Source organism: Diabrotica undecimpunctata, chromosome 7 (genome assembly GCF_040954645.1).
Source record: "Diabrotica undecimpunctata isolate CICGRU chromosome 7, icDiaUnde3, whole genome shotgun sequence".
NCBI classification, from domain to species: domain Eukaryota; kingdom Metazoa; phylum Arthropoda; class Insecta; order Coleoptera; family Chrysomelidae; genus Diabrotica; species Diabrotica undecimpunctata.
In genome coordinates this window covers 143,760,337-143,785,558 of record NC_092809.1, presented here as the reverse complement: position 1 = coordinate 143,785,558, position 25,222 = coordinate 143,760,337, and the positions used below count along the sequence as shown (strand labels likewise).

At 32.9% G+C, this 25,222-nt stretch overlaps 1 protein-coding gene across 1 annotated transcript in view; it reads left to right on the top strand.

The window, feature by feature from the left end:
• Positions 1-1,244: 1,244 nt before the first annotated feature.
• Tbh (Tyramine beta hydroxylase) overlaps positions 1,245-25,222 on the top strand; it is a 30,071-nt gene continuing 6,093 nt past the window's right edge. Inside the window, exons 1-8 of the mRNA XM_072539598.1 lie at positions 1,245-1,329; positions 12,410-12,624; positions 12,680-12,823; positions 14,813-15,079; positions 16,944-17,141; positions 18,768-18,852; positions 19,040-19,206; positions 20,977-21,162. Coding sequence (XP_072395699.1) covers positions 1,266-1,329; positions 12,410-12,624; positions 12,680-12,823; positions 14,813-15,079; positions 16,944-17,141; positions 18,768-18,852; positions 19,040-19,206; positions 20,977-21,162 — 1,326 coding nt within the window. The 5' untranslated portion in view covers positions 1,245-1,265. The remainder of the gene's footprint in view (positions 1,330-12,409; positions 12,625-12,679; positions 12,824-14,812; positions 15,080-16,943; positions 17,142-18,767; positions 18,853-19,039; positions 19,207-20,976; positions 21,163-25,222) is intronic.

Genomic DNA, 25,222 nt, shown 5'->3' with positions numbered 1-25,222 from the left:
GATAGTCCCTGCTTATTTTAATCTCGTGTCCCAGATATTCTTAAGTGTCCCGGTGTATTTTATGGTTTTATTGTCAATAGATATAATTCCGCGCATTGCGAGATTTGTCATATTTAGTTTTGTCAAAGTTTACCTTTAATTTTGCTCTTTCAGACAGAGATTTGACCGAATGCATCATAGAAATTGTGTATTGTAAGTTGTCTGTGATTCATATGATTTAATCTTTCTCCATCTACATTGATGCCCATAGTGTTCTTAAATATTGAGCCGTATATAGCTGTCAACATTTTTGGTGGACTTTTGTATTCTTATCATACTCCTCGAACTAAGCTGAATTTGTCTCTATTTTCGTGTCGTACAGGGTGGCCCATCCTATACACCTCGGTCTATATACAGAAAACGACTTAATACCCAAAGCTTATTTTTTCACAGAACTGTACCGGGGTATTAATACCTCAATTTAAAAATAATTTGAATTTTACAGGCTGCTCCAAAAAAGAATAGTGAATAAAAGTTATATTTTTTCTTATAGAATACCCTATACTTGATGACATTTTTAATTGTCCGTAAAAAATAGGCTATATTTTATAAGGGTTCTCAAATTCAAGCTGTAATAATGTACTTATTTTAAATGAAACAACCTATATTTTATAAGTCTGTCGTGTGGAGAATTTACTTAGCTTTCAATGTATATAAGGGTTTTCTATACCTATCTCCCTTCATTTTTGAAATATTTAAAGATTTCCTAATTTGTAAGTTTTAACAATTATAATGAAGTACATTTGGCCGTGGTAGAATACTTATAATTGTGTCATTTAATATTTTTCGATAGGACACAAGTATCACAAAACTCAAAAATAGGTACAATATCAAAGGAGTAGGTCTATTTTTACAAGACGTGTAAATAATTATTTTTTTTTTATTTTTTATTTCTAAAAGTATATATTAACAAAATAACTATCATCTAATATATAATTTTGCGACAAATGTTACTATCATGTATCACAAACTACGAACACATTATTCATCTTCACCTCTTTAAGATTTTTTAATTTAGATTTAAGTTGCATTTTTAACTAATATTTTCTAGTTTTTCGTATTCTCCATACTTCAATATTTAATATATATCTTAGTAAAGTAGAAAATTGTTATAATATATGCCCAATTTCAATAAATGTCATTCTCGCGTATGCGCCCCATCTCTATATTTAAGGAAATGTGGAACATTTCCTCGCTAGTTTCATGGAACGTCTTAGTGGATAAAGATGGGTAAAACTACCCGCTTAGGGTTTCTGTTTTGTGTGCTTGTGATTCTTTATGTTCAAATAGGTATGTATGTATGTATTTTGTGAAATATTGGAATATTTAAAAATAATATTGGTGGTGAGTAAGTCACAATAGAATAATAATTTTTATTTATATACCAACTTTGCAATTATTAATTTCAGTGCAGGCAAGATCCGTAAAAAATATTAAATTAGACTACCATTGAAAAGAAAATTCAATACTTTTTAAAATTATGTGCCACTTGACTTCCCTTTCTAAGGGATTGAACCTTTAGAGCCCAAAATATTCACTGAAAGTCGCCCGCTTAAAAATAAAACTATTTCCGATGTTAATATTAGAGGTGGGGAGTTTTCACATTGTCACCTTGTATATACATATATATATATATATATATATATATATATATATATATATATATATATATATATATATATATATATATATATATATATATATAACTAATGTTTTATGTTGCAGTCATTAATTTTAAGGTGCACGATAAGAGAAACTCTTTGTAAATATCGAGCTTTCGCAAAATTTATTTGCTTCATCAGGATATGCTAAAATGAGTTTAAATTATTTTTTTATTAGATACAATGAAATTAAAACGAAATAACATTGTATAAAACAAGCATAAAAACTTACAGCATGAGGTTAGTCAATAATTTTTTTACACTGTCACTAAACATTAAAATTCTTAAGGTACTAACAATTATAATTTTTTAATTTTATGTAGGTTCAGAAATAGACAAGACGAAAAACTCAAGTTCGTTCAGAACATTATTCTCGTAAGATTTTTTTTGCATAATCACTGTCATGAGATACCTCAAAATAAGGTTCAAAAGGTCGCCCAGGCAAAAAATTGTTCAAATTTTTTTAAACAAATTGTAACAATTAATTTTTTCGGTCCATACAATTTTTTTAAAATGGTTTATACAATTCTGAACAAAATAGGTTTCTTGTAATTTTGATGTAAATTTGATCGTTTTTGAGTTATAAACAATTAAAATAAACACTGAGAAAAATGCAAAATTTCGATTTTCAAGACTCAAAAACTCAAGAAATATTATTTTTAAACTAACCAAGAACCTAACCTTAAGTTAAAATCTTGTTCTATTATTTCTTGATAAGTATTTTGGGCTTATTAAATTTTTAAACATTGTTTTTTGATCGCTAATGAAGCGCTTATGACAGGACAGGCGCTCGGGCTGCGGCGTGTATTAGAGGAAGAAACAAGATCTATGGCACAAATGTTTGCTGGTTTGAATTCTCATTGTATAAATGAGCGGCCTGCCATACGTGGTTCATTCATTCATTTTTTTTTTACGTTTTTTAGATCATTATAAACAAAAAAGATTTATTGTAAGTTTCTTCTTTGGTGATCATTTTTTTATTTTTCAATTCATTAACGATTTTGTTAGCTTTTTGTTGTAAGGTACTTGTCGTTTTATTTTGTAGTTTTTTCTAATATTTAGTGTCATTAACTTTTATTGTAGTAGTCCTCTTTGTACATAGCAACTGTCATATTTTCTTTATCACTTCTTACAATGTATAAGATGTCATTGGTTAGAATCTTCCTGGTTTGAGCCACGAGAATCCTCTCCAGAGGAGTTGTCCAATAAGGACGGTTTAAGTAAGTAGGTCATCTGTTGATGATACAAGTGTTCATTGTGTTTATTTAAATTTAACTAGGTATACACCTTACTGGAATACTATATTCTTACATTGTAAATAATAAAATTAATTAGGAAATACATTGAACTTGCCAACTTTACTACGTTTTTTAGTAATACTTCTTCTTTTAATCAATAAATAATATTTTATCTGTACAAAATAACTAGAAACTATTATTTTTCTTTTTGTGACAGTCTATACAGTATATACACACATGTCCAAAAGTTTGGAATACGTACAAATAATATATCTACGCCTATGGTGGTTTTAAAACTGTTGTTGATATTCATTCTAGAGGGTTTTTAAATGAAAATGATAAAAAATTTGAATCGTTTTTGTATGATTTTGGTCACATTCAACTGATTAGCGTATTTACACATAATTTCCGTCTTTGTTTAAATTTTAATTGAGCCGTTTAAAAATGTCTAGAAACGTGATATCTCATTTTGACAGATCCAGAGTAATTGCTTTGTTACAACAGGACTTTAGTCAAAGTCATATCGTGAATATTGCTGATGTTACTCAGAGTGCTGTATCGAAAATTAAAAAAAAATTCCAAGATAAAAATTAAGTCAAGGATCGTCTCAGAAGTGGTAGAAATCGATGTACAACAGCAGCACAAGACCGGCAAATAACATTTATAGCTCGTAGAAATCGTCTGGAATCTACAAGTGGTATATCCAGAGAAATTTCTAGGCTTCAAGGACTGAATATTTCACGGCAAACAATAACACGCAGACTAAATGCGGTAAATTTGTATCGTAGAAGACCGCTACGTGTTCCTAAACTAACCTACCAACACAAAATAGGAAGGTTGCAATGGGCTAGAGAAATGGCGCATCATGATCCTAACTGGAATAACGTGATGTTCTCTGATGAGTCAAAAATTGACTTGGTATCTGATTCGCGAAGAACACTGGTTTGGAGGGCCCCAGGATGACAAGCCTCACTGGAAACAGCTAAACCGCGTGTCCCATTTGAAGATGGCAGTATTATGGTGTGGGTGGTATTATGAGTGGTACACGGACGTCACTGCTGGTTCTGGAGAGAAGAGTCACTGGTGCTGTATACATCAAGGAAGTTTTAAATACTGTCGTACGTCTATTCCGAGGGGCAGTAGGTGATGAATTTGTGTTTATGCATGACAACGCACCTCCTCATCGAACATCAGCAGTACAAAATTTTCTTGAAGAAGAAGGAATATCTACATTACAGTGGCCCTCGAATTCCCCCGACATGAACATTATTGAACATGCTTGGGACATTCTCAAAACACGCATCAAGAAGCGAAACAATCCCCCTATTACACTTTGAGAACTTAAAGATGCTGCTCGTGAAGAATGGAAGAGAATTCCGTAAGCCCAGCTCAACCAGTTAATCGGCAGCATACCAAATCGCCTACAGGCTTGCATACAGGCCAATGGAGGAAATACTTATTATTAGTTTTATTAAAAATTATTTTTTTCTATACTAATTTATTTTTAAATGTAAGTTGTACATTGTAAGTTTTTCACTCCAAGAAAATAAATATTTTTTTTGCATATCGTTTATCTGGTTTTGAGATTTATTCAGTATTGTTGATAATTGAAACAAAATGATGTTTAACTATTCAGATGATTTTATATATAAAAATCAATAAAAGGATGAAATATTCCAATATTCCAAACTTTTCGACATACATATGTGTATATTTTATATAATATTCTTTCGTTTTAATTTCATTGTATTTACTGAAAAAATATTTTAAACTTATTTTAGCATATCCTGATGAAGTAAATAAATTTTGCGAAAACTCGAAAAAGTTTCTATTGCAATATTCTTTTTTGTTTTTTCATCTTATAATAGAGAGATATTCCAGAGTCAATTTTGCACTTTCTGTATTACAGCACGCGTTATTTTGATAGCAGAGCATGCGCAGATGTGATATTTGGCTTACGCTGCGTTATTGAAAATACGGCCTGCCGTTATTAGGGGGCCGTTACGCTGTGCGGAATTCGTTGCGCTATTTTCTTTCTCAGGTTATGTATGTTATTTGTCTTTCATTTAAACCAAGTTTATTTGTAATAATTTTCTAAAATGAATACATCAGACAGTAGCATAATGCAACAATATAATTAATAATTTGAGATAATGATTAAGGTGACAAATTGATTAAAAGCTGAAGATCTTTAAGCCTGCTGGGAGATGCGAGCCTTCTCATCACTCCTAAAAGCAAAAATATAAGGGCATAATTTAAAAAGTAATGTAGAATGCAAATGCATTTACCACTAACAGAGTTTCTAGTATTAATATGAATAAAATCTGGTAGGCGTAAAGCTCTTGTAAGTAGAGTATCTTGTCTGCTAAACCTAAAATTTATTTCTGCTTCCAACATGTTTTCTAAATTAAATTCTTGATTTTGTAAATGTAATACATGTTCACCCACAATGTTATTTAAAATGATGAACTCTACATCATCATGATGAGCATTTGCTAAAATAAGTGCTTCTAAATCATGATCCATTTTCAATAATTTGCGAAAACAACACAGATGAAAAGAAAACAAATGAAATGAAGATAACAAATGAAAAGAAAACATAAACAATGTAAATAATGCAACAAAGTATGCATGAGTTCAAGCAATATCTCTATTTGTGATGTGTCAGCCGCATGTCAAAACTGTCGAAAAAGCCCGGTGTAAATAGTGCAACGCAGGCATTGTTAACTTTGCAATAACTCTATTATCTATTTTAATAGCTTCTTATTGTCTTCTTCTCTACATAATATCTTTATATATTGATCTCTTAGAGAACTTATATTTTTATGTTACATTAATATATTCGCTTCTGTTAAATTATATTAATAACAATTTTGCCTATTAATAACATCTATAGGAAGTGACAGAATAATTTGAAAATGTTTATTAGTCGTAGGCAGGACAAGCAGGTGACAGTCAACGATTTATATCTGCATAGGAAGGTATTACACCACGTAATAAAGTTGTAGTATTGTTTAGAAAATAAAATATATCCGATTCATTAATACGTCTTGCAAAATACTATTGTCCGGGTTCTTGTAGATAATATGTAGGAAGAAACTATTTATACACGAGTAACATGTGTCATATTTCTATTTTGTTTGGGATTTTTACCTCATTTTATTATGTTGATTTTCTATAGTTTATCTATCATACAATGTTGCATTATTTTTAAAATAGTAAAGGTAATAGGGAAATAAAAACTGTAACGATGTTTCCTAGCTTTGCAAGGACATTCAGCTAAAAAAAAAATTAAAATAGTTTTTTCTGATCGCAAGACCTGTCTTAAACCTAGTTAAGTTCAAAATTAATGTCCGTTCCGAACGTTGGAGATTATTCTGGCTATGGTGACTTTGTTGGTTCCTATACGAAATAGCTGTGTTGAGGTATTCCTATACCATGCTCTCAGGTTAGCAAGCCAGGATATTCTTCTTCATCCTGGGGCCGTTTTTTCCTTCAATTTTACCTTGCAAAATGCATTGAAGTAGCTCGTATCTGCCTTGATTTCTCATTATATGTAGCAAGTACTGCAGCTTACGGCCCTTCACGATGTTGACCAAATCTGCGGTTGTGTTCATCCTCCGCAGTACTTCTTCATTGGTGACTGTGTCTGTCCATGGTATCTTCAGGATCCTTTTGTATGACCATAGCTCAAAAGCCTGAAGTTTTGATATGCACAAACAAAGAAATTCTGAGAAGGATGAATAAAGAAATAGATATTTTAAATATAATTAAAACAAGAAAATTGGAATATCTCGGACATATTACACGTTGAGAGAAATACACCTTGCTCCAACTGATTATGCAGGGAAAGATCCAAGGAAAGAGAAGCATAGGGAGGCGTAGAATGTCATGGCTGCGCAATCTGAGAGAGTGGTACGGATGTACATTAAATGAACTTTTCAGAGCAGCCGTCTCAAAAGTCCGAATAGCTATGATGATTGCCGACCTCCGCCGCGGAGATGGCACTTGAAGAAGAAGAAGAAGAAGATTTACAAGACATCAATTTATACAATTTTATTTAAAGTAATATTTCATGTGTTTGTTATATCCACTAATAACCCAGCGCGGTTGATGTGGTTTTGTGTTTAAATGAAAAAAATAATGACATAACTGTTTTGTATGAAGTAGTTTACAGATTGTTTTTATTCTTTTATCTAGTACCTATACTAAAAAAATATTTTGAAATATTTATTAAAAGATAATTAGCAAGAAACAACCAAATATTAAGTATGTAGTGTATATCAATTTTATTTCTAGGTGTTTGGTCTTCATATCAATTAAAACAACATTAAGTCACCTTGACCTTGCACGTAATATAGCATCTGCTCTTATATAAGAATAATCAATCAAAAAGAGTAATAATTGCCCAACATTTAAACAATAAAATTAGTGTGTTGCCACCGATTAAAAATCTCGAGTTTTTAATTATTGTTTTAATAAAATAGAACAACAGTTAAAACAATATTTATTGTTTTAAGATTCTTTTAATATTTAAATGAACGAGCTTTATTGAAAAGTATTGGACCCCTTACCCTTGTCGTATCGTATATTTAGTTATTTGATTCTAGACTGCCATTTGAACCTAATTGTTGGTGTTATTATGCAAGTTTTTATAGGATCATTAGCTCAATTCCTTTCGTACCGTCTCTCCCAAATAGTTTCTCTAATTAGTAAAAAATGGCTGGACACAACGTCAAGAGTTCTTCAAAGATCGATGTTAGGACCAACGTGATATTGGAGTTAAACTTTGGGGAAGGGGTGAAAACATTCGTTTTTACAGATGATCTAGCCATCATAATGGAAGATAATACAAATTTGGGGATCATAGAAAAGGGAAACAAGGCTCTGAATAATTTTAAGTAATTTTAATAATGAATTTTAACTACCTTAAGATTATGTAATTATTAGTTTGGATGTCGTCTCACTCTTCACTAATGTAGATTTATTATTAACTATTAGAAGTGTAGAAAAAAAGGTGGGATGCTATCCAAAAATTCACTAAAATGAACAAAACACATTTTTTTTTAAATTTAAACTTCTACATTCTTGGTGACAAATTCTACATTCCAAAGTTTGGTATTACCATGGAAAGTAGCATATCTCCAATTTTATCCAGTTATGTTCTGGAAAATGTTCCCGTTAAAGAAAATGTTTGAGGTCCTCGAAAGGTCCGGATTAGATTCGACGTATATCCGAGCGATATATAAATTATACGAAAATGCAGTTAGTTGTGTAAAAATGGGAACCAGAACCTCAAATGAATTTAAAGTCACTAAAGGCCTAAAGCAAGGATGCTGTTTGTCACCGACACTCTTTAAAATATACGTCCAAGAAGCATTGAGGAATTAGAGAAATAAATGTAGATTTATGGGCATCGAAGTGGGACAAGAAACTCTGTATACATTGTTGTTTGCAGATGATCAGGTGGTGGTTGCAACCGATGAAGAAGATATAAATTATATGAATCGAAAATTATTTGAGGAATATGCCAAATGGGGGCTTACTGTAAACATAAGCAAAACAGAATATTTAAAAATTGGAGGAAATACCACAGATCTGAGGCTTGAAAACGCAGTCATAAAAGGCTGAAATCAGTATAAATATCTAGGAAGCATCATATCAGCAGATGGCAGAGTTAAGATAGATGTACAAAACCAAATAACCCAAGGGAAAAAATGCATACGAATACTGAATTCATTACTGTGGTCTAATAAAATAAAGATGCATACCAAACTTAGCGTATACAGAGCAATTGTAGAACCAATTACCATATATGGTGCCGAATGTTGGACGATGACAAAGAATGAACGAGATAAAGTAGACGTTGTGGAAATGGATTATCTTAGAAGGTCATGTCGAGTATCGAGAATGGAAAGAATCAGGAATGAGGAAATACGAAACCGTACAGGAATTAGAGATACTCTTTCAGATAGAATACAAGGAAGGCAATTACAATGTATGGTCACGTGATGAGAATGGAGGAGAAGCGGTGGCCAAAGAAAGCCTTAATGTATGTTCCGCCAGAAAGAAGGAAAAGGGGAAGACCACCAAATTCCTGGAGAAGAGAAATTACAAAAACAATGCAATCTAGAGGCTTAGAAGAGGGAGATTGGAGAGATAGGAAAAGATAGAGGCTGAAATGCGGGAAGCGGCAATCGCCGTAGGACCCCCGTTATATGATGATGATGTTCTGGATGACCTAATTTAAAATAATTTAGGACAACTCAATTATTAAATACCTTTTCTTAAGAGATATGTTGATGGCATAATTACTGCCGTTCCAAAAGACAAAATAAATGATATTTTTAACACTTTTAATAGTTACCATGAGAGTTTAGAATTCACAATTGAGCAAGAGAACCAGAACACCTTTTTTTTTCTTGACATGAAAATTATTAGAACTGAGAATAACATCTTAATCAGAGAGTGGTGCAGAAAACCAATGTGTACTAATAGATTCATTAGTTATCACTAATATCATCCTTTAAAAATGAAAATAAATTTGATAATGGCATTAAAAAGTAGAGTAATCAACGTCAAACATATCACAAAAAGAGAGGAAAACTTAAAAAAACCTAGAACCATTTTATTAGAAAATTCTTATCCTTGTCACTTACTCAACAAACTTATTTTCTCATCGAATAATAATACTGACAGTAGAAATGCTACACTTTTAGATCGTAATGAAAATTTACAGAATAATATTGAATCTAATAACACCAAACAACATATATAACTATACTTATAGTTATATTTTTGTCACTTAAGTATATTGAGGAATTGACGCCCAAACGTAACAATTTATTTAAAAAGGAAAATATTAAAATAGCTCAGAGTAACTTAGTAACAATTGGCCAAATACATAGTAAGGTAAAAACATCATTAACAAAATTGGAAAAATCCAATATATCTATTCTATACCATGTGGTGAATGTAGGAATGTATATGTTGGACAAACTTCGAGAAATTTAAAAGGGAGAACAATCTCTCACAAAAGTGATTGCAGTTTGCATAAAAATTGTTGTGTCTTAGCTGAACATTATATGTTTACTAAACATATCAATTTTAATAAGGTGAAAATATTGGATGGAGAGAGGAACTACCATAAAAGGGTTTTCTTGGAAATGTGACATATTATTAATTTTGTAGAAAGCTTTATTTCCCGCTTGAATTCCTCTTTTTAAATCTACACTTTCATTTCTTCTGTTGACTAATACTCCCAAATATTTAAACGTTTCAACCTCTTTGAAACTGTGTGCATCTATTGTCAGTTCTGTCATTTGAGTTTTCTTTTTCTTGCTTACGTTTATGTGTTTTGTTTTATTTTTATTTATTTCCAGTCCTCTTTTTATTTCTTGAAAGGTTTTCCTTAATGCCCTTTTATCTATTGCTACTATGGTTATAAAGCTCGCATATCCTATTATTTGTACTGCATTCTTGTTTATAGTTCCTGCGTTTATCAGCTTTCTTATTATTTAGTGATAAAATAAATAGCAACGTTGAGAGCGCATCTCCTTCTCTTACTCCATTTTTAATTTTTATTATTTCTGTTCTTTCTCTTTCAGTTTGTATTGTTGCTTGGGAATCTCGCATTGTCATTTCTATCATCCTTATAATTATATTTGGTATTTAACTCTCTTGTAGGTTGTGGTTCATTTTTCTTGTGTTTAGTGTTTCAAATTCTTGTAAAAAGTATATGTGTTTCTCCGTCGTGCTCGTATATTTTCTCTATTACTTGTTTTAGCGTATGGATAGCATTCATCGTGGATCTTCCTTTTCTGAAACCGTACTGTAATCAACGCTTTTTTCTGTGTATATTGTTAGTCTGTCTCTAATAATTATACCAGTCATTATTTTGTATGTTACATTCAGTAAATTAATTGCTTGGTAAATTTTACATATTATGTATTCTCCTTATTTGGAGATTGTCACTATAATTCCCTTCTTTCATTATTCAGGCATTATTTCCTTACTTCATATGTACCTATTCTGTATTAGTTCATTAATCTTTCTGTAATGTGCCTTCCCTCCGTATTTTATAAGTTCTGCACATATTTCGTCGTTTCCCGCTGTTTTTCGTGTTTTTAAGTTTGCATATTTTATCTTTCACATCTATATAGGTCAATTCTTCTCCTTTCTCATCTTGTTCCGTGTTCATTATTGTTTCTTTTTCTTATTCACTATTTGTTTCTTGATATATTTCTTCGAAACACGTGTGCCATTTTTCTGGTTTTATAGCTACATTAGCTGACCGTTTTCTGTTACTAGTTTTAAGTACCTATTAGTACAATGGTTTTGAATTGTGTCTTTGAGTTTCTGCTTCTATCTCGTTCATACTTTTTTTTTCTTCGATTTAAACAATTTTTTTGTCTTTTTCTTCTGATTTTTGTATTTTTCCCGTTCCTCTTCTGTGATTGTGTTCAACCAGTTCAATCTTGTTTTATTTTTTTCTTCCACTACTAGTTTGCACTCATCGTCAAAAAAATTTTTTCTTCTTTCATTTTGCATTGTGCCAACCACTTCTCTGCTGCTTTGTTTACTTTTATTTACTTTTGTTTACTTTTGTTTGATTTTTTTTCATTGTTCCTCCATTTGTTGTTTCCTCAACTGCATCTCTGCATTTACTTCTTTCACGGATCTTCTTTTTTCTTCTTTCTCTTCCAATTTATTTACGCCCCATCTTCTCTGTCTTTTATTTTCATTTTACATTCTTTAATCACTAGCACATGGATGGTCCAAATCAATGGTGGCCCCTCAGTGAGATCTAGCGTCATTTATCGATTGCTTGTGTGTTTTTTTAATCAGTACATGGTCTATTTGATTTACCTCCAGACTTCCTGGTCTTATCCATGTTATTGTGTGTTTGTCTTTGTGTTTCTATCTCGTGCTACATATGTCCCTGTTTAATGCCGCTGCTAAATTACATAGGTAGTGTTTTTCCATTATTGTTTGTTGTATTATGTATTGGATTTTCCCCTGCAACCTCTCTAAAGCAATTTTCTTTTCCCATTTGGGCTTTGAAATCTCCTATAATGATTAGTTCTTCTATCTTATAGTTATCTTCTTCCGGAAGTTTCATACAACTGTTGTTTGGATAAGTCATCACTGTGTTCTGTGTCACAATTTGGAACAGCTGCATCACGGGTGTAGCTGTGGAGTCCTTTTGATGTTTGTTTATTAGTGGTATATTTTCGCCATTAACTCCCAGACTATTAGTTTATTTTTATTTATTTGATTTTATTATCGGCACAATTATTGTTAGATATCACTATCAATATTCTAAATATATCGTTTTTGGCTGTATTTTTTTCACTGATAAAAAATTAGCGCTAATTGATGTTGATACTACGAAGGTTCGAACAAGAATGAGTTTACTTAATGCATTTACTATAATCATTATTTTTTTTCTCTCTATATATGTTATTTTAGGAGACAGTAGTGAAATATACCATGTGAGTTTAAAAGGAGATAATTCCATAAAACTATACTGGACGCTAGACTACAGTTCAGAGACAATTTCCTTTGAAATTCATATTCCTCAAGATTACGGTTGGTTCGCTATTGGATTTTCAGACAGAGGACAACTGTTTCCTGCCGATTATTGCTTATTATGGAAGAATTTGAAAAAGAAAGTGTTTTTAGACGTAAGTCAAATAGTTCAGTAAAAAGATAAGATAATTTTGAAAGGAAGATTTTTAGGATATTTACACTGAAGACGGCGTTGTACATCTCGATGAACAACAAGACTGTAGTAAGTTTAAGATTAGGAGAAAAGAGGATGTGCTTAAGTTTACATTTGAAAGGCAATTCGATACTTGTGACAGTCATGATTATATTATAGAGGTAAGGACAACCATTTATTTATGATCTTTTAGCCAAGTACGAGTTAAGAAGTGAACATAGGCCCATTCAGTCAAACACGTCTTAATAAAATGTTGCTGTGGAAAACCTGTGTTCTTTTTCGAAACCAAACATAAGTTTATTACGTCAACAAACCTTTAGTTCACCACCAAACTCACATCCAATTGAGGCGTTTTTTGCAAAATCCAATTTGTCGTTAATTATTACAACATTGAAGAAAATTAAAAAAAAGTTATTTGATTGCACAATATTAAGTTTGCGAAAATTATCAAATTAGTAATTTATTATTTGGATGATTACACACGTTTTATAATATAAATAACATTATTTTTGTCTTTGGTTTTTTTAAGATGGTCACTTGTTTATTCGATATATGGGGTTTTTGTAGCAAATCTTCATTAACTCATAGGAAAAAGGATATTTATAATGTCAAACTAAAATGAAAAATTAACGAAAACTTTTATTTGAAATGTATACAAAATATTTAGTCTTCATGACTTACACCACTGCTGTTATCGTCTTTGTTTAAATCGGTAATCTTTTTAGACTGACGATCAAATTCTGTGAGCAATTGGTTATAAAAGTTTTGAGTCTCTGTTTTTTTTTAATTTGGGTTAAACCTCTTAAGATTTTCTTTTTTCTCCTGCGGAATATCCAAACGCGTACTATAATTATAACGGAGTAAATTGAAACTCTTTCGCTATACCACGTTTGTTTCTCATAAGGGATTTTTCCCAGCTACCTATATAAGTCTGTCTTAATAAAACAACCCCTGGTTTCTCAACTGAAATCTCAACAAATGCGAGGTTTTTATTTTCACTGGAGGACGAATTAATCTAAGAAAAAATTGAGTTACTGCTTCTGAAATGTTAAATATCATCAGACTGATTAACATTAGTTACGGCAGTGTTTCTTAACCTGTGGTCCGCGGACCCCTGGGGGTCCGCCAGCATGTGTTAGGGGGTCCATGGTCTTATTTATGGACATCTGAATTGTTAAATAAATACAAGTCTCGTATTAATCCTTACCCTTGACAGCGTGAGCCAAAAATCGTGATCCGACCGAGACTGATCGAGAGACGTCGACCGCGATGACCAAGTGAAGTGAGTAAGACAAGAGCGCGCGGAGAACCTTCCCCCTTCCACACCGCCAGTGACTTTGACTAATTTATTATTCGCATGTTAAGATTTCATTGAAAAGGTTTTTCAACCTAGCCCTAGAAGATGTCTTCAAAACAACAAATTGGTCAATCTATGGCATTAACGTTAATGGCAACAAGTTAAACCACCTCAGATTCGCTGACGACTAGTGATTATAGCGAGCACATTCGAGGAACTGCAAATTATGATGGGGGAACTAGCAGCCAGCTCCCAATACGTCGGCCAAAAAATCGCCTAATAGAGTTTCCGCCTTCAATGTCCACGTTTCTACTCCGCACAGAAGCACTGAGTACACATAACGTTTAAGCAGCCTTATTTTTATGTCTAGGGTGAGGTCATGGCTCTTGAACACAGAACTCATAGTCAAGAATGCACTTTGCAACTTTGGTTACATTGTTGTTATTTAGGTTATGGACTATTATTAAGTTCGTTATCGCGGCTCGAAAAATAAAGCCAGCTATGAAGAATAAGTTTTCAGTCCATGCGGTTGACAATAACTTTCAATGTATTTCTTTTCTTCCCGAGTATTGGCAGTAAGTCAGTTTCTAAGGCGATATTGTCATTCAGTGTAATGAACATCATATTTTGTTTAGGATACTTATTACGTTTATTCATCAAGTTCATCTTAAGTTTGTGATGAGACGAACAAACTTATTGTTTGTTCTAAGTGACGGTGAAAACTTCGCCAGTCTCGTAGTCTATCACTTAGTTTAGGAGGTGGCATTTTTGGATAAAAAAATATGGGTATAGAAATGAATGGCTAAATTGGTAAAGAATAGATACTTTTGAATATATTATACGTTATTTATAGGAGGGAACAACTCATGTCGTATGGTCTAGAGGACAACACACACTCTACAAAGCAAACGGTGTTAACATAACATCGTCTCATGAAGACTCAGGCATGGTGAGGGTTAACTTATTGAAAAATACTAAAGCGAATTACAAACTACCGTCCCATGTGAACATTTTTGATTTGTTAAATGACAACGTTAAAGTACCTGCTGAAGAAACAACCTACTGGTGCCGTGTTGTTAAACTCCCAGAAGAATATAGGAAAAAGCATCATATTTATCAGGTGAGTTGAATGTTTTAACCTTACTATTTTAATAAATATATTATAATATATATTTATATATATTTATAATATATTTATAGTCATCATATTACTTCACACAAAATATGGGAGATTATTATACATTGTGCAACAACACCATTTAATCTCCGAAAGTTAAATAATCCTGTGCAACAGAAACACTGGATAACAGATTAAACCCTTAGAATAATTGAGAATAGAAAAAATCTTTGTTAAATTGGAGTAGATTGTGGATAGTCTAGTTTAAGAAAACAACGAAATAAAATGAAGGTGTAAGACTGATAAACAACAATACAATCACAATGTATGTAAAGAAATTGAGAGCTACGATCGAAACAATCAGCCAGGAAACCTATTTAGAAAAATATGCTACATAACAAGAGATTTTAGAGCCAGAACTTGGACCGTTGAAGACCGCATAAGAACCCTGAGAACCAACAGAAAAGATATAACAGAGACATGAAGATTATACTGCTGGGATCTATATAAAGATGATCAACGCCAGAAACTTGTTCACCAACCTCCTGATGAAATGGAAGAAGAACCTAATATACCTACTATAGAATGAGATAAGACTGGCGATTAGTAAACTTAAGTGTAACAAAGCACCAGGTCTAGATATGATAACAGTAGAAATGCTTAAAGCCACAGAGGAAATCGGAATAATAATAAAAATTGCTTCACTTGTAACAAAATATTGCATTCCAAGCAATGGCTTGATGACGCGACAAAATCTACAATAACGACAATATATAAAAAAGGTAGCTTCGGTAAATGCGACAACTGTAAAACCATCTTCCTTAGCCCAAATGCCAGCAAAATAATGGTACACCTAATCAATGAGAGACTAAAAACTTTCCTACTAAGAGAAATTCCCCAAGAGCAAACTGGATTTACGATTATTTAATATATGTTAATGGGGAGCATATTATGAGAAGAGCGCTTAAAGGATGGGAAAAGGGCATGTCAATAAATGGCCGAGAAGTAAACAACGTACGTTTTTTAGATGACACCCTTCTCGCAAACAGTCAGTTAATTGATCTCATACGGCTGGTTAAAAATAAGAATCAAAAATTTGGTCTGCAGTTAAACATATCAAAGAGAAAGATCATGACAGTGGATAGAGTATATAACAATCATCTACACATAACAACGATTGACCAGTTTGAGGTTGTAAGCTCAAATTTATATCTGGTATCATTGATCATAAAGACAGGATCACTACTGAAAGAAATAAAACGTAAATGTGATCTAGCAAAAGTAGTCGTTAGAAAGATGGCCAAAATATGGAAGGATTCTCAAGTTTCACGAACTCTTAAAATGAGGTTGATCAACTGCTTAATATTCCCAATACTAACATACGGATGTGAATCTTGGACCCTACAACAAGCGAAAATTGGAGAAGAATGTTATTCCGAAGACTGACCACTGGACGAATAATTCAATTTTAAATGACCTAAAGTCAGCAAACAGCTATCCAGCAAAGTCTATCTCCAACAATTAAAATACTTTGGACATGTTATGCGAACAGACACAAAAAACGTGAAAAGACTTACTATAAAAGGAAAGGTTAGAAGACCGAAGATCACGAGGATGATCCCCAACAAGATGGATCTGCAGCAATATGCAAAAGACCTGTGCATGAGTTAAAAGAAATGTCCAGAGACAGAGATCTTTGGAGACGAATACACGAAATCACGATTACCACTACACTGCCTCCGGGAGGTCAGAACCAAAGAGGGATTAGTTACCCGGACCGTAAATATAATACGAGGCAACTTCAACGAATCAGAGTGATTTGATTTATTAATGAATATTGAAATTCTTTTTTCCATGTCTTTGTTAGTACGGAGCTCACATTCAAGACAGTAGCGAAGGCGTCGTCCATCACATGGAAGTGTTCCATTGTCAAGCAGATGCAAATGAAGAAATTCCTTTATATGATGGAAATTGTTTTGCGGAAGACAGACCGCCGAAAACACAAGTGTGCAAGAAGGTACTTGCCGCATGGGCCATGGGGGCAACTCCGTTCACGTATCCAAAAGTAAGTAATGTTCAATAAGATAGAAACATTCATAGTAATAAAGCAGGGTGACAATTTGACGACTTTAGATCTTTAACATCTTTGTAAATGATCATCTTGGGCTATCAATATTGCGTCGTCAGTATAACAGAGTCTGTTGACTTATTTGTTTCTCATCCTGTATCCTCTTCCTTTTGTTGACTGAGTCTTCCGTTACCTATGTATTTAGATCCCGAATCTATTATGGCTTCCATCTTGTAATTTTTGTAGCTATTTTGAATAGTTTTTATACTATTTATTGTTACTTCTCTATTATACAAAATATGAATTACGTCTTTGAAAAACGTTCCCAGTAATAATTTTTTAGTCTTCTTAAGAGCATGTGTTTTCTTCCTTATTATCTTATAATTGTATGCATGTTTCGTTTTCTTCATCCTTCGTTCGTTTTAGATTTTTTTCAGATTTACATTTATTAACATTTATTTCAGATTAGTTTTTCTCTTTTTACATTTTTCCATAGATCACACCCAATAGAGCGGCACATATAACGAACAAAAATCAGAGTCTAAGGAATAAATACGGAATCCACGAAATACTAATACAAAAAAAAAGAATATCAGAGAAGATCGCTGGGAATAAAATATTAGAAAACGATAACATCGAGAAAAGCTGAAAAACACTCAAAAATAACATAATTAACGCAGCGACAGATTCACTTGGAGAGAAGAAAGTAACCAACATTAACATCAAAAAAGAAAACACCATGGTTTAGAGAGGAAGTGAAGACAAAATGTGAAAAAAAGAAAAAAGCTTTTTTACAATACAGAACACAACAAAACAGGCATACATCCTCGAGTGAAAGCTCGAAACTAAAGTGGAAGATTAAGTGAATAGAGCAAACAAGCCTCAGGATACCTCAATATAGAGAAATAAAAATATCGGGAAAGATATGACAGGCAGAAAGGCACAAATCAAACCAATGAGACCAATGACGTACGCTGCAGAAACACGACCTAATACAGAGAGAACAAAAAGAATGCTAGGAATAGCATAGGTGAAAAATCGATGGTCAGTTAGAGCTAGAAGTACAGATAGATGACGGAGAAGCAAGTGCAAAACATCAATGACTGGGTAAGAAATAGAAGAATAGAATGGAACGATCATATAAGCTGAATGACAACAAATATAGTGGTAAAGACTGTGAGAAACGGTTCCTTAATAGAAAGACGATCAGTGGGAAGTCCACAAAAACAATTGAACGACAACTTACTAGAGAAACATAGAAAAACAGACACAAAACAAGAAGAAGAACATTTTTCCATAACTTCTGGATTTTGGATGGATTTTTTTCGCTCTGGGAACAATTTATTTTTATTTATTTTTTATTACTTTGATATATATGCTTATGTTTCTTTCTGTTCTGCTCTTTCTTTTTAGAATAAATATCTTGTTGAATCATCTGCAGTCTTTCAACTTTTATCTTTGTGGTGTATTCTGCTTTTTAATTTTTATCATTTCATTTCGTTTTTATTCGGATTTTTCACAGTATCAATTATACTCGCTTTCTATAATCCAAAACTTAAGAAATAAATGCTGAAATGTTAGAAAGAAACATTTTCAAAACAGTAACTGGGACTAATGTTTTAGGAAGCAAGTCTGGCCTTGGGTGGAGAAAATTTTAATCCTTATATCATGCTAGAGGTACACTATAACAATCCAGACCTTAAAGCAGGTAATATATTTTAATTAATAAAAGTCTAGGTTTTTTATCCGGTAAATGAAATTGTAACCTAATCTATACTTGACTTGAAAATGCATGATATCACAGTATAAAACAGCAGGTTACATGATGATGCTGAACATTTTTGTAAATGATTCTATATTTTTTAATACCTACTAATGGCATATAACATTTTCAGGTTTAGTAGACAGTTCAGGTATAAGATTCCACATTTCTTCAGTCTTAAAACCCATGGATGCTGGTGTAATAGAACTCGGATTAGAATATACGGACAAAATGGCTATCCCACCGGGACAAAGTCGTTTTTCTTTATCAGGATACTGCACAAGTGCTTGCACTGCAATGGTCAGTATATAAATATAATCAGTTTTTTACAGTAGTTGTACGAGGCAAGACGGAAAGTTCCCAATCTCGCTGATATAATATATTATACATATGATATATAATAATACAAATGATACATATGATACAAAATAACCATGCTAAATAGGCCTGTCGGAAGAAGAAGAAGGGGCGACATAAACTCAGATACCTGGTCGATGTGCAGGACGATTTAAAGGAGATTGTAGTAAGGGCATGTAGAAGACAGACGCTGGACAGGGAAGGATGGAAGAATGTTTTAAAGCAGGCCAAGGCTCACGAAGAGCTGTAGCAGCAACTGATAATGATAATGATGAAGGTGGAGATTTTTTAAATGGGCTGTAAAAGTCATATCATTTAATATATTTTGTCTGTACAAACATTTATATTACTGCTTAGGTATAGAAAGTAATATAATTATTAGTTATGTTGTTAGATCTGATGTTATAGATCGTTTAAAAAATCCTGAAACTTTATACTATATTTTTTTACTCAAAAAAATCCAGAACTTATAAAACAAAGAATTTTCCCCATAGAAAACTTTCAAAAATTAATATGCAAAGAAGGAAAACTGATCCGCTGTTGATCGTACTTCTTCTTCTTCTCGTGCCACTCCTAGCGGAGATTGGAAATCATCATGGCCACTGCGACTTTGTTAGCAGCGCGCCTAAAAAGTTCAATCGAACTACACCCGAACCATTCACGTAGATTACGAAGCCACGATATTTTTCTTCTTCCCACACTTCTTTTGCCCTTAATTTTGCCCTGCATGATATTTCTTAAAAGTTCGTACTTTTCACCTCTCACAATGTGCCCCAAGTATTCCATCTTTCTAGTTTTTATCTCATTTAGAATTTCGCATCTTTTGTCTAAAGTTTGGAGTACTTGCGTGTTAGTGACGCGGTCCATCCATGATATTCTGAGAATGCGCCTATAGCACCACATCTCGAAAGCTTCGATGTTTTTTGTGGTCAACTGTTTTAGTGTCCAAGCCTTTACTCCATACAACAGGGTAGAAAAGACATAACACCGCAGCATTCGTATTCGTAACTTTATATTGATATCACGATTGCAAAAGAGTTTGCGCATTCTATTAAAGACTGATCTAGCGATTTCTATTCTACATCTAATCTCTTTTGTTTGATCAGTATCGTCTGTGATCCAAGCACCTAGATATTTATAACAGGACACACGCTCAATCGTTGTATTGTCTATTACAAGATTAGCTCTGATGTTCTTTGATTTCGTGATTACCGTAAATTTAGTTTTTTTCAAATTAATTTTCAAGCCGTAACTGTTACAGTATATATTGAGACTTTGAACGAGATGTTGTAGTTCTACTAGCGTTCCCGTTAGGAGAACCGTATCGTCAGCATACCTTATATTGTTGATCGTCTCACCATTTATTATCAGACCAAGATCTTCTTCCTCGAGTGCTTGTTCACAGATAGCTTCTCTAGTTGATCGTACATAAAATATCAAATATTTAAATCCTGTTAGAAGTTCTTCAGCAACCTACTATTATCAATATAAAAAATTGTTCCTTTTTTCTTTAAAATATAGAAATAAACATTTAGTAAAGAAGCATTTTATGAAAAGAATCCCGCGGAGAAAGCGGCCACCGTGAAGGGCTAGCTAAACCCTAGACTTGCACGTACTTTTGTAACATTTACATTTAATAAATGAGATGGTAATAGTTCTTTTAAATTCGTATATACTTAAAATCGTAATAGTGATATTAGACAACATTTTTAGAGTCTATCTCCAGAAGGTATTACCATATTTGGCTCCCAATTACACACTCATTTAACAGGAGTACGTGTCATCACCAGACACTTTGATGAGCATGGAAGAGAACTACCGGAACTCAACAGAGACAACCACTTTAGTACCCATTTCCAAGAAATACGAATTCTTAAACGACCTGTCAAAATTCTGCCGGTAAGTCCATATTTATTCTTCATGGGATTGACTATTCTTTTTTATTCATTCTGTGTCTTATGGTAGGTACATTATAATGGAAAGCCACAGAAACCGAGAAGAATAAGGTAGACTGCAGTGTAGACGTGTTAAAAACATTTTGATACTCAAGTTATCGAATTATCTAGTGATTAAATTTATTGGATGAAAAATTAAACCTTTTTGTGGTCCTTGATTTTTCTTTTGTGTTACTATTTGTTTTAGTCACTTTTATATTTAATGCTTGTACTTTCCTTGACTTTGAAGTTCATCCATATCTTTTTCGTTGTTTTCCAATGTTTTCTATTCTATAATTCAATTCCTGTTTAATTTTCTTTTTAAATCTGCAATATAAAAGTTAAACAGGCTAATTTTTGTTTAAAATTTACCACAAACATACAGAGTGATAATTTGAAAACTTGCCTTTAGTTAATATCTTCACTATCGTTCACAGACGATAATATGTTCACTATCAATGTTACAGACGGAGTTGAAGACACTGGTGCAAAAAGGAGGCAACTCCATTTTAACAATAATAATTTCAGAAGAAGCAAAAAACTGTTTGACTACGAATTCTTTTGATTTATATGTTTTAATCGTACGTAGGGTTAAGAATATTTATATTATATATACTCATAAAATAGTGAATATATTTGAAAAGTTATATTATATATATATATATATATATATATATATATATATATATATATATATATATATATAAGCGGGGATCCTACAGCTTCTGTCGCTTCCCGCATTTCGATCGCCATCTTTTTCTATCTCTCCAGGTGTCTTCATCAATGGCTCTGTCTTTCATGGTTTCCATAACACCTTGTATCCAAGACTTGGCTGGTCTTCCTCGTTTCCTTTTATTACTTGGATTGTATTCCATAGCTCTTTTTGGCCATCTGTTGTCGTCCATCCTTTGTACGTGTCCATACCATATTAACTGTCTAGTTTCTATTCTTTCAGAAGTTGTATGTACTCTATCTGTTTTTCTTCTAATTTCAGAATTAGGTATACGTTCTACTCTTGATATACGGCAAGTTTTTCTCAGGTAGTCCATTTCAACCGTGTCAACTTTTTTCTTTCCTTTTACTGTCATTTGCCAACATTCTGCTCCATATGTAAGAATGGGCTCTACAATTACTTTGTAGATAGTCATTTTAGTTCTCATAGTAGCTTTGTTGGACCAAAGTATCGAATTCAGAATTTGAACACTCTTCCTGCCTTGTTGCACTCTATAGTCTATATCTCGTTCCGTTGTTCCTTTACTGCAGATAATACTTCCCAAATATTTGTATTCGTAGCACCTTTTCATTTGTCTAATGTCCAAATCCGGGTCTTCGTCTTCACTGCCTATTCGCATATATTCTGTTTTAGACATATTCATACTCATCCCCCATTTTCGTATTCATCTTTGAGCTTTCTAAGCATATAATCTGCATCTTCTTCACAGCTTGCAATTAGTACTTGATCATCTGCAAAGAACAGCGTTGTCAGATAATGGTTGTTAAGCTTCAACCCCATTCCCGCACATTTTTGTCTCCACTGGTGCAGTGCTTCTTGGATATATATTTTGAATAGGGTGGGGGAAAGACAACATCCTTGTCTCAAGCCTTTCGTTACTGTAGATACCCTTGAGAAAGTATTTCCTGTTTTTACAGTGCTTTGAGGACATTTATAGATGTTCAGTATTGCTTTTAGATATGTTTTACTAAGGTCCGTTTTCGTCAAGACACTAACTAAGAGTTTTAAAGGAACTGTATCATAAGCCTTCTCCAGATCTATAAATACCAGATGCGTAGGGAGGTTTCGAGCTGTTCGTTTTTCAATTACTTGTTGAAGGGTAAATGTGTTGTCCACGCACGATCTTCCTGCTCTGAAGCCGCTTTGTTCTTCAATTTCTTTATACTCCTCTTCTATTCTTCTTTTCAATATACGACCATATAACCTTCCCAGCGAGCTAGTTACGCTAATGCCTCTATAATTTCCGCATTCTTTTCTGTCTCCCTTTTTATAAATGGGGCTAATGTGGGCCAAATTCCAATCGTCTGGAATCGTTTGGCCTTCAATTAAGCATTTATTAAAAATATTCAAAAAAAAAGTTATATTATAGTTATGAACATTATATACATAACCAGTTATGTATATAATGTTCACCAGTTATATACACCAGGGAACCAGTTATATACATAAATATTTATATATAAATATAAAATAAATATTTATTTTGTATACTTAAAAAATATACAAAATATATACACAAATTTCAAAGCAATTTAATAAAAAATATTCAACAAAATCGAAAGTGATAAATAAAAATAAACTACTCATCTGTAAAGCTATCCTCTTCTGTTATTAAAGATTGTCAAAATATCCTGTTTAGTAGTGTCGATTATTTTTAATTCACAGTTACAGTTTTCCCAGCTTTTCTTTCACCTTCAGGCATTTATTAGTATTTTTAATGTCGATATAAAATTTTTCTTCAACTTTTCTCTCCTTGAAAATATATTCCTTCCACTTACTTTATCTCTTGCCCGATTTTTGACAATTGTTTGATTTTCTTTACCGTTACCACTTTCTCAATCACTTTGAATCAGCCATGAAATTTTAGCACTTACATTATACGAAAAGAAAGCATTTAACAGAAGGTCCAAGGTTAACGGGAGAGAAATCAGGATTTTTATCAGAATCGTCAAATTGTTCGCTTGGACTATAATTGCTATCCGATATTTTACAAATAGTATATTATTAGATAAACTATAAATGTCACAAAATGCATAGAATAAAAACGTGAACTAAAGACTGCTAATACCGCACTAAAAAATTAAACGCAGTCTAACTGGCAGGGCGATTTATTCCATAGTTTTTGCAGGTGTTGCATCGAAAATTTTTTTGCTTTTCCAAAAATCTATTTTCCATACTAGAGTTGCCAGGACGTTAACGAGAGCACGTTAAACATAATAATAGACAGTTATATAGATAGAGAATAATATAAAAAACATGCACGACTCTATTAAAGCGTGGCAGACAGAAGAAGAAATAATGGATGATGAGATAACGGATATGATGGATGAGAGACATAAATTTAAGAACAAAAATTCAGAGAAATACCAGCGAATCCACAAAATCATAAGAACAACAATTCGAGAATAAAAAAAAATGGTTTTTCAACGAATGAAATCAATGAAAAATAAAAACGAATTTAATAAGTCACCCAACAGCATAAAAGATACCGATGGAAATCTTAGAAACATGGAAATTCTAGATAGAAAAATTATTTGCATCGGACAGGACTGTTGATCAGCATATATGAAGAAGGAGAAACAGGACCTTCTATCTTTAAATCAGAGATACAAAATGCCATTGCAGCACTAAAAACAGCAAGGCTGCAGGTACGGACTGCGAAAAATCCCGGAGGACTGTCAACACTACCCATCTCAACTTAAGGGTGTCAACTAATCGTCTAACCGTTTCAACTGATAGAAGCCTTAATAAAATAATTTTTATTAAAGTAATAATTTTATAAGTATTAATCTCAGTGAAGGTAGGGGAAGTGTGTCTATGTTGTCTATGACGGACCCTGTAATTTCAAATAGCGCGCGTTACATACACATCGCCTCTTGTCGCTTGAGCACGAAGTTTGTACTTGTAATTTAAGTTTAGTACACACAACGCAAAAGTCTCAGGATATTTTAATGATTTGACAATACCAATGACTTATCAAAAAAAAAATGTAAAACTGATAGCAATACGTGTTTTAGAATGTTTTAGTCGTTTGTGGCGTCGGTTTAGAGACACTGGGAGTCCAGCCGAGCAACATCCAGGACGTGGTCGCTCTACAACCGTCGCTCAAGACCGATATTTAATTTTAAATGCCAGAAGGCAGCCAACAATCACAGCACCCGAGCTGGTTAATGAATTACAGCTTGCACATAATGTAACAATTAGCAGCAGTACTGTGAGGAATCGTCTCCATGAAGCCAATCTTGGTAGTTGGCGATCACTGAGATGTCCACCTCTATCTAAAGGCAATCGC